Here is a 10205-nt window from a genome sequence, read left to right on the forward strand (position 1 = left end):
TTTCTCTCTATTTCTCACTTGCCTCCTCTTTTTTCTATTTTTTTACATGGTTCTGCCTGCGTAATGCCAAGCAATGGCAGCATATGACAGCCCGGGCCCCAAATGTGCTCCACACTTAATATCATCATCAAGCCGCTCGAAGAACAAGAAGAAGACCTCCTTGGTGCGAGCACGCGCTCATTACGCTACAGATGGCTATGTTATACGTGGTTTGGCCTGCATTATGCTAAGCGATGACAGCATACGGCAGCCCGGGCCCCGAAAGTACTACACACTTAAAAACTGAAAGTAAATACCAGGACTAATTGCACCAAAGTATAAATAGACAACCTAGCTATATTGAGTATACTGCTTGACATAAGATTTCACAAAAAAACAAGTTATATCAAGCTTGCTACACCTGACTCACCGCACAATCAGCTTGCAGAGGAGCAGTTCACAGATTCTTTTTTTTTCCCTTTGTGCCAAACCAACTGAAGCCCACTGCAGAATTCCAGCTGAGGAGGGACTGCAGTACACGTGTTCTTCTCTGTTTCGTCGAATCTCCCTCTTGTACAGCCATGTACTTTTTTCTGTTAAAAGAAACAAGAAGATATACAGCCAGAAAGATACATTGGGATCCAGTTTAATTTGAATGTTTTGCAACATAAGTAATCTTGTGGTGATAAAGAAATACAAGCTTGCTTCTAGCTTTACTTAAAGGAGTGGTGACAGAAAATTTGTGACCTCTGTTTTTTGCTCTTAATCAATGGCTACTGACTCGATAATAGCGGCAACGAAACTCATTTGCCCCAGCGCGAAACGAATGTTTAATTATATGCTCGTATGTTACGACCGGAGGCAGTTTCGATTTCGAAGAGCACTCGGTAGCCCCGTGACGTAGATGGTCTACTTGGTAAACAAGACCGCAAGAATCAGTGACGTCACTGGCCAGCTTCTGCTATGTTGTCAGTGCTGCTGTTTCGTTTGCTGTGTTGAGCAGGTGTTGAGCGTTGCGAGTGCTTGTTTCCTCGATTGTCAAACTACGTTGCTTATCTAGTGCGGCGATGGACGAAAGAGCTGGCAGGAGTGTAAAAATCAGTAAGAAAAGCTCGATTCACTTTGCGAATCTCGCCGGTAGCTGCGATTTTGTTCTTGTAGTCGTTGTCCAACTGAGGCGACGTTTTCCGCCAGGCTTGGAGTAGCCGCAGCATTAGACGTGCTGAAACATTTTCGCTCCGATCATTCGTAAAATAGCAGGATATGAGAAGTGACGAAGGAAAGCATTGAAATCACAACATTGGCACTCTGTAACAGTGTTTATGCGTAACATGCAAATGACGTGATGCACGCTTTACTGACTCGTATTTATATCGGGCAACGCCGCGTTCTCAAGGCATACCAATCCCACGTAACCACGTCGGAGGGTCGAAGCAGTTATTTGTCCACTACGCAATATGATCCCGGCAGCAGAGAGCTTTAGTTCGTCTGTAGACTTCCTATCGTTTGCGGGTACCTGGTTACCGGAGCTGTTGACGGCTGTCAGCAGTAGCAGCAACTTGCGTACAACTGCGGAGCCCGTAGCGACATCTTGTGGCGTTTTGTCCAACTACAATAACTTTTTTTTCGATTTCTTTTCCGTCGCGTTATAGTTCTTGTCCGGAAAAAAAGCAATGAGAATACTGTGAGTTGCTTATTATCTCACTGCAAATGCTTTACAACAGAATCAGTAAGCGGGTAAGTCGCTGCGATGTTATATTGTAGGTCTCTGGTAAGGATATGCATCATCAGGTGTCGCTAATACCAGCGTTGTCTGTCTCGTACACGCCTCCGGTAACCCGGCCAGAAACTCGTGACGTACGTGGTATCCACTCGGGTGACCTCATCGTCTTTTGCTTCTATTCCGATCCGGCACTTTCACGAACTTCAAAAACTCATTAAAATACCTTTTAGGCTGTATTTGTGGCTGATACTGCACAGATGGCACCTATATGCACCCATTAGTGTGATTCAACAGTCAAATTGTGTCCGAATTTTGTGTCACCACTCCTTTAAATTCTTTAGAACTGTCATACGCAGCTAGCTATGTAAAAATTCAACAGTACGTCATTAATCAGACTGTCCATAAGTAATATTCACATGCATTTATAAATGCCTAGTCACTCCACATGCTGTAGTTACAAGACAGGCAACATTATACTGAGCTTAGGCAATGAAACAGAGAAATTACCATTTGATCATCAGCTTGGCTGTCTGTCTGTCTCGAGGTTCTCCTCATACGCGAGAACATCCGCCACATTCGAGAAAGGCAGGTCTGGGAGGCCATGAGGGTGCGGAGCTGCACTGTCGGCATTACTTAGCAGCTCGTTGAAATATTGCAAATGGGCTTGCTGGGTGTGCTTTATGCTATTTAACACTTGTAGTATCCTTTCCATGAAGGCTGAAAAAGAAGTGATGGCATCAGTGTTATGAAAGTTTTCAGTTCAGCACTATGTCTAAGATGAAAAACTACCGCAATGATTCGAATGGGTTATGTAATGTTCAGTGCTTTGCTTTTCCAGGTAGCTATAGGTCAACCTATAGCTTTAAAACTTTTCAGTGAATTATATGGCAACACATGGAAAAAAAACGGTCATGAACATTGCTGAGAGTTACTCGTAGGAGCGCTAACAGCAAAGCATGAGTCTTCTTTGCAATAAGAATTGTTAGGGTTTTACGTTCCAAACCACGACATGATTATCGTAGCCAAAAATTTTGACTACCTGGAGTTCTTTAACATGCACTGAAATCTACGTACAGCCTTCTTTGCAGTTTTTGCGACACTGGCTTGGTGATAACAGTGTAAGTGAGGATCTACGATTTGATCGATGCTGCAGCAGCACCACGAGCACAAATGTTTTATAAGTCACCGCTTGCACACTAGCAACCATCGTTGCTCAAATGATGAAGCATGCTCCCCCCCCCCCCTAAAGAAGAACGAAGGGATAAACTGCGCCTCTGACTTATGGTTAGAATGACAGAAAGCTGAGCTAGTTTGTAGGTACTCATATTAAAGAGACAGGGCGTGAGAACACGGACACAAGAGAGAAGCCAAGATGTCAAGGCGTTTGTGGTGTCTTGAGTTCCCTCTTGTGTTCATATTTGCACGCCCTGTCTCTTCAACATGACTCATGGTAGTGTGCCACTGTGTCACAACGACAATGGGAAAGTATGTTATGCCAGCAGCAACATACAATTTTTTTTTCATTTGTGCTACGTGGCTGCGTAATAGGAGAGGGTAATGAATGCTCACACTAATACTATTACCATAAAACCACAGCAAGGTGAGGCACACTGTGCAGAAGCTATGCAGTTTGTGTTTCTATTTATGCTGATACATAGCATATATGAAGAAAATAGGACACTGCCCAGATACACGAGCTCAAGAGATGAAGGTGGAGCAATACAGCAGGCTGTTACACTGCCTGAACACAAATCGTATTACTGGTGACAGTCCTTGTAAGATGGGTTCTGCCATAATTTTTTCCATCATGAAGCCAGCAACCCAACTAAAAAACTAAGCTGATTTAGTGCTAAGAATATCACCTTCCGTTTCCAACACGTTACAATAAAGAACAATACTCATGGAATTAATTTCACTCTTCTGGGCATGCATTATCACATATGTGAATAGTACATCTACAGTACAAAGGAAACATTTGCCTCAAGTAAACATGAAGCAAGAAAACACATAAACAAGACTGCAATTTTTCCCTTAGTATTAATAGGACCCAAGGACACTGAACAGTATGGACTGTATCCATTAAAGAATAAAGAAGGTTAATGACATACCGAGCACTTGTGGGTCTGTTTGTGACCTTGTAGCCCCGGTCACATATGCGGGTCCTGGACTGTATGGTGGTGAATCTGAACATAATTGACACCACAAGTTAACATCTAGAGTTACACAGACAGGCAGACAGAGATAAAATAGATAAGAGACAGACAGGCAGGCTCAAAACACCTGAAGTGGGCAAAGAATTCTCAATTTAACGAGTAAATGTAAATAAACTACAGCAACATGCTATAAGACATCAGAATGACATACCAAGCATGCTCGGTTCCATGTGTGGCCATGCAGCCGCAGCAAGAGCCACAGGCATTTGGCCATAGCACAATGACTATACAACAAAACAAGGTAAAACTGGAAACATTGCATGACATCAACATAATGATGTATACCGCATAAATGACATACCATGGAATTGCAGTTCCGTAAAAGAGTTGGCGGCTTCCAATATGTGCAAAGCACCTAAAACATAGAAACCATAGTTTGCACTCCACCTTGCCGCACAATGCAAAAGCAAAAGCAAACACCCAACCGCAGCAAGATAAAACATTGCTATGTGAAACTGCAGAATGACATACCAAGCATGCGTGGTTCCATGTTTGGCCTTGCAGCCGCAGCAAGAGTTGTGGATACTGGTATGTGCGATGAGCCTGAACATAAAACAGACCACAGGCATTGGGCACACGGTAAACATGTCTGAGAGCAGATTGAAGCCCTTCACGCAAACCAAAATGACAATAATGTCCAGAATCCAGCAGTAGTGTGACATTTGCCACTCTTGGTGTGGACAAAAGCGCCCTGGCGCTACTTGGTAGCTCACACATGCAAGAATACGAGCGAAGAACCTTTAACAGATTTGTGACGGCATCGTGAGTCACACTTGACTCTAAGCTCCATTGTCACAGGTCTTCTCTCAACGATGCAATATCCAGTTCTTTCAATATACTTGAGTTAGAATCCGTTGCAGTGTCCTGCTGTGTAAGGTATCTGTGGCACCCGTCGGACACGTTATCGGATTCCACGGGAACGCTGTGCATGTTGTCACCAGTATGGTGCTCCTAGTCGCAAGATTCCAGCATGCCGCCATAAATGCCGGCACTCGCAACTTGGCCGAGCGAACGGTTCAGAGGTGGTTCGGGAACTTCTGGCTGATTGGAGGTAAAAGCGACACGTGAAAGATTCTCCTCCGCGTTAGTACATTCGCCAGCAGCTACAAATATTGCGCGCACATCGGCCTGCACGGCGTGACTGATCAGCAGTCGATCTCAACGTTTTTAGATTACTTGGTCGATCTCGGAGTAAACCACGTGGTAACCGGTAAACTCACTTGTGTCGTGCTGTTTAAGCGGTTGACGTCTAAAGTATAGCATCGCACTGCACATTACAAAAGGCATATGAACACAACAAACGTGGAATAATGATAAATGCAACGATAACTTACTCTCGTATTCGCTTTCCATGGCGCGTGCTTCCCGCCAAGCGTATGCAAGCTCTAAAGATAAAAAACAAGGCCAACACACGTGTATCTTCACGCTTGACAGATCAAAAAACAGTAGGAAAACAACACTTACCTTCGATTACAACCAGCTCCGCGAACCCAAATTTCAGAGTGCGCACGAATTGTAACTGTTGTAACCGCACGCAGCGCACGCAGAGAACACGCTTCAAATGCGGAACTATAGAAACAGACTGCAGCCACAGCCGCGTTGTCGTAATGCTGTCGTACATATAATGAGCATAAAATAAAAGAAAAAGTTAAGAAACTACAGCGCACTTCAAATACGAATTACAAATATTTTGTTTTCATAATTTTTCGCCTGCCCACTTAAGAGCAGTGTACATGTAAAACGATACACTCAAAGAACTGAAACCGAAACTTATCGCCGCTTCTCGAACGGAGCACACAGGAAGGTTAGTTTTACATGGGACGGTTTCAATCCCCATTAATGTTTAACTATATTGGAATTTTTCGTGTACCATCTGAGCAAAGTGCCTTAAAACAGTTTAGTGAGCAAGGTTGATCGCATGCATAAATGTGGTTCCGAATAAACGAGCAACGCGCAGCACACCAGCCCATCACGCAATATATGTCATTGCTCAAGGCGGACGTGCTTTAATTAATTAAGGCCTGCACGAAAGAATAATTAGTATGCAAAACTTCAACAAAGAATAGCCGTTGTGTGTTCTCGCCTGTTTAATTAATACATGTTAATTATTTGTGAAGGGTTGCGCAAGTTCCATATATATGTATTGGTGCGATTTTAAAGAATGATCGCTGGAAATGTACGTTATTAATTCATGAAGACAACATGCATATATGTGTGCTAATATGAGTAAGTAGATTAAAAACGCGTGGTTGATATGAGGCATGCAAGCATCCACCCATTCATGTCCTCTTCTGGGATGTTTAATGGGCATCCGTTCGCTGAAGTCTACGGGACACCCATATGACTTCCTTTTTTGGATGTGGGACTTAGGTACTTGTTTGGGGCATCCTTAGGACTTTTCGTGTTGTCTGGGTATGCTCTCCCCCTACCCATAACGGGTGGTGCAGGCGGATGGCAAATTTTTTGCAGGCAAATTTTTGAAAAGGATTGTCAGTGAACATAAATGAAGAGGACGCAATAAATGAGCTAGGCAAGCTAATTCTGTTGACTATGCGTAGTGTTTGAGTGGTCCTGTCCCTGAGGTAATAATTGGTAATTGCAATCAATTAACGTTTTGAAGGAAGCACCTGTAATTGAAGTCGGTTACTTTTTTTTTTTTTCTGGGACGTGTATGAGTCTGACTGTGATAAATGATATATTGGGAGAACTATGGGTTAAGACGAGGGATACACTTAGATAAAGTTTAATATATTCGTGGTCAGCGCACGCACTCGGATTTCATTAGTTCAGCACAGACCTTATGCGTAGCATTTGTAGATGTTAATGGAGCGCGTACACAGGGAAATGCTATGGTATATTGCTTTTCTAGCACGAGTTCTTGGGCGACGGTTTCTTGGAGCTTCTGAATGAGATATATGAGGCCAGGGCGAACAGTGAGGGAAGGCCCGAAACGCAAAGAACTACAGGGAAACATTCTCGAGGACAGCAAGAGGTATACGCCCATGTGCCCATTGTTCACGCGCTATGTGTTAAGAGCATAGAAGGACGCCTGGAAAGCAGTTAATTAGATTTTGATTTATCTTACCTCCGTACAGAAGGCGTGACAGAAGGTCTGATGTAGGAGGGTGGCATTCCTCTACAAGTGAACAATGCGAGGGATTTGCAGAGACTGGCAAATGCACGCCGTGCAGCAAGGACTTTGGAGCCGATGGGCGGCCGAATCCCCTTCAAAGCTGCTTCGTGGCCAGCTATGCATGTTGAGCAAGCTCGCAAGCTCTACGCAGATCCTATATTGATAAGAGTAGCCGATTCGGCTTTTCTTTGGAACTCTTTTCGAACGGTATTCAAAACACTTGCGGGGCTCAGAAGAATTACCTTTAGAACCACATCGAGCGAAAGACGGAACGAAATGCGCACTCTATATGCAGCCACTGGCCTGATTAATTTCTTCCTGCATACATAGCTCTATAGTGAACACAAAAAGGCTGGTGAATGATTCGATTCTGACTCCCCTTGTTCCTTGCAATGAATACACAAAAGCTGCTGAAATAAATTATTTGCGCTATCTAGGGGGCCAGTAGAGTTAAGGAAGGAGGATAAGTACAATATAAAGCAAACAAGGTGTCTTTTATCTCTAATGTTAAGTCACGCATCCGTTACGGCTAATGCAATGCCAAGTGAACCACTAGTTTGTAGTTGGACGTCTTGTGTTCACACCAAGCGCTCGGAGTCATCGTCCTGAATTTTCACGGTGCACATCAACGCTGCAAATTGTCGAAAAATATCCCAAAGTCTTTGTATAAACATGTAAGTCAGGCAGTAGCGCTTCGCGAGAACTCGCACTCCGGACACACCCGTTGCCAGTCGCTTCTATATATCTCAAGTGCTTCAACGAAACTACAGCATATGAGCGTTGAACCTGGTGAGCAAGCGAGCAACGCGCCAGCTAATATGATCGGTTTAAGCGCAACGACAGGCTGGCGCCTATCCGGCTTCTCCAGTTTCCTGCGTATTCATCCAGATAAATGATACTAGAACGTGCATACACACCATAATAAGTGGCAGGTCAATTGAGAGTGCAGCAACCACATCTAAAAAATATACATGTAGTACGTATGCCGAAGTACATATGGGCCAGTTAATCACCTCGTCCAATAGAATTCTTCTCGCTACTTAATTCCTTGTTCAGTACTTGCATGGTCTCAGCACCAGGTGCGTAGCCAAGGGGAGGTTCAACCCCCCCCCCCCCCCCGAAAATTTTCAATTTTGCTTGCGCATATATACACGCACACATACAAACGCACGCACGAACATACATAATGTATGGTTGAGACCCCCCCCCCCCCCTTAAAAAAATTCCTGGCGACGCCCCTGCAGAGCACCATGGTTTGTGCATGTAGCTAAGCAGGCGCAATGTGAGATAACTTTAGGAAAATATAAGAAGTCGAAAATGCTTTCAATGAATTTTATTTCCAGCACACCACGCAAATATGCGTGCTTTGCGCAACAACCACCACAAGTTCAAAACGCGGGAAGAAATAACGAGGAAAGATCCGGAGAGCTGCATGCAAACGGTCGAGCATACTGCTTTCTAAAGTGACGCGCAATATGAAAGGTGAGCTTAGGCAAGCTTGAGAGTAATTAGTAATTTCAGCAATTAATTTTTACAGATGAAGTAATGCATGCAAACAGAAAAAAGAAAGTTCGCGCAAGGCAGTGCCTAACAAACACACCCCCGTTGGTCTCATCGTCTCACCTTTTTGTCTTTTTTTAGACCGATATCTCTACTACTCCAGCTACGAGCCCAGAAAACGCCTGGTTCCGCGAATCTGACCTTCAAGTTCAGCCAAGGTCAACATCGGCCGAAGCTTCAGCGAAACGCTAGTGCGGCGCGTTCGGTAAAACGAACAGTGGCTCATGGTTAGTCTTTCGTGCCGCCACCGCCAGAGGCGCTGGCTGCATTCAGGTTCATTGCGCGTTCGCGCCGAGAGCGCCGACGGCGCCAAGCAGCGTCTTGTAGCGCAAGAAGTTGGCTCCCTTGTGAACGGCGCGTAGTCGAAGCATCTAGAATTCTCCACCCCTCAACCTTGTCTAAAACATGACATGCATAGTAAAGTTAAACCTCTGAAACCAATGGTCTCGTTCTTTCCCAAAGCAAGCAAAACCGAGTTATTGCTCGACAACCCGGTTTAACCGCGTTCAACCACGGCAATTTATTTAGCTAGGCTTTAGTTAGCTGGGATGTACTTACTATGTATCTATCTACTTTTTTATTAATTATAACCAGCGCCACCAGTAAATAAAATTGCCAAAGTGAATAACTACAGCCTGAGGCCTTCAGTCTGCCTTCAAGCGTGGCAGTAGTGCGTTAAAGGGACACTAAAGAGAAACAATGAATCGGTTTGGATCGATAAATCGTGTTCTGAGAACTTTAATTTCGTTAATGTCGCCATCATAGGTTTATTAATAGAGGAGAAAAAATCAAGTTCAAAGTTTTCATTTTTAAATTTCGCGCCGAAATCTCCCGCGTGACGTCACGGATTTCAAAGTGTACTTATCGTATTTTGGCGCCAAATTGGCTCAACAACATTACCCCAGACTTGGTATGTTAAGTCTATGGCCCCCTCAGAGGACAATGTACTTCATTTTTACCGATTAGGAACTACGTAGTAGAGCACTGCACGGGCTCGGGCCTACCCGAAAACCCGGGCCCGGCCCGGCCCGTGGGCCGGGCCGGGCCGGGTAAAGTAGTTTTCACGGCGGGCCCGGGCCGGGCTCGGGTCTGAGGCTCCGGGCTTAGGGCCGGGCCCGGGTTTGAGGTGGCGGGCTCGTGTCGGGCCGAGCTTGGACTTTGCTAAGTTCTTAAAGGGACACTAAAGTGTTACCATGAATCGGTTAACACTGATAAAGTGTACTCTGAGAACTCGAATGTAGTTTCACCATCATAAGGAGAAAATCACGGGCAAAGTTACATTTTTAAATCTCGCACCGAAAACGTCCGCGCGTGACGTCACGGATTTCAAGCTCTACTTGTATTTTGGGGACATTCGTTCCACGTAACTTCTTGAAACTTGGTATATTAAGGGTATGGCCCTCTCAGAGGTGAAGGTAGTTAATTTTTACCGGTTAGGAACAGTACGTAGATCCCAGTAGACGCCGTCAGAATCAATGACGCCACGGTGTTTGTTGCACGATTTTCTAGGTGGCGTCGGTACCCGCATTTTCTTTTTGCGCGTTTTCTCGCTTACCAAGACTCTTGTTGATTACGGAATTTTAAGAGTAATTTACTG

The 10205-nt window shown here is 44.6% G+C and overlaps 1 protein-coding gene across 1 annotated transcript; it reads right to left on the reverse strand.

The window, feature by feature from the left end:
* Positions 1-2215: 2215 nt before the first annotated feature.
* LOC119378945 (uncharacterized) lies at positions 2216-5488 on the reverse strand. Its single transcript, XM_037648042.1, has 6 exons — positions 5380-5488; positions 5250-5300; positions 4387-4458; positions 4217-4270; positions 3811-3885; positions 2216-2419 (listed from the first exon to the last, which is right to left on the reverse strand). The coding sequence occupies exons 2-6, from the start codon at positions 5266-5268 to the stop codon at positions 2220-2222; spliced, it is 420 nt and encodes a 139-aa protein (XP_037503970.1). The 5' UTR covers positions 5269-5300; positions 5380-5488; the 3' UTR covers positions 2216-2219.
* Positions 5489-10205: the final 4717 nt, after the last annotated feature.

This window comes from Rhipicephalus sanguineus, chromosome 1 (genome assembly GCF_013339695.2).
Source record: "Rhipicephalus sanguineus isolate Rsan-2018 chromosome 1, BIME_Rsan_1.4, whole genome shotgun sequence".
In the NCBI taxonomy this organism is placed as follows: domain Eukaryota; kingdom Metazoa; phylum Arthropoda; class Arachnida; order Ixodida; family Ixodidae; genus Rhipicephalus; species Rhipicephalus sanguineus.

Bases quoted from the DNA above. Each gene is read 5' to 3' on its own strand.
- LOC119378945 (XM_037648042.1), bottom strand. The intron at 3,886-4,216 runs GTATGTCATTTA...AATTATGTTCAG, and splicing joins TACGGAACTGCAATTCCATG to ATTCACCACCATACAGTCCA. The intron at 2,420-3,810 runs GTATGTCATTAA...CTTCTTTTTCAG, and splicing joins AACAGACCCACAAGTGCTCG to CCTTCATGGAAAGGATACTA.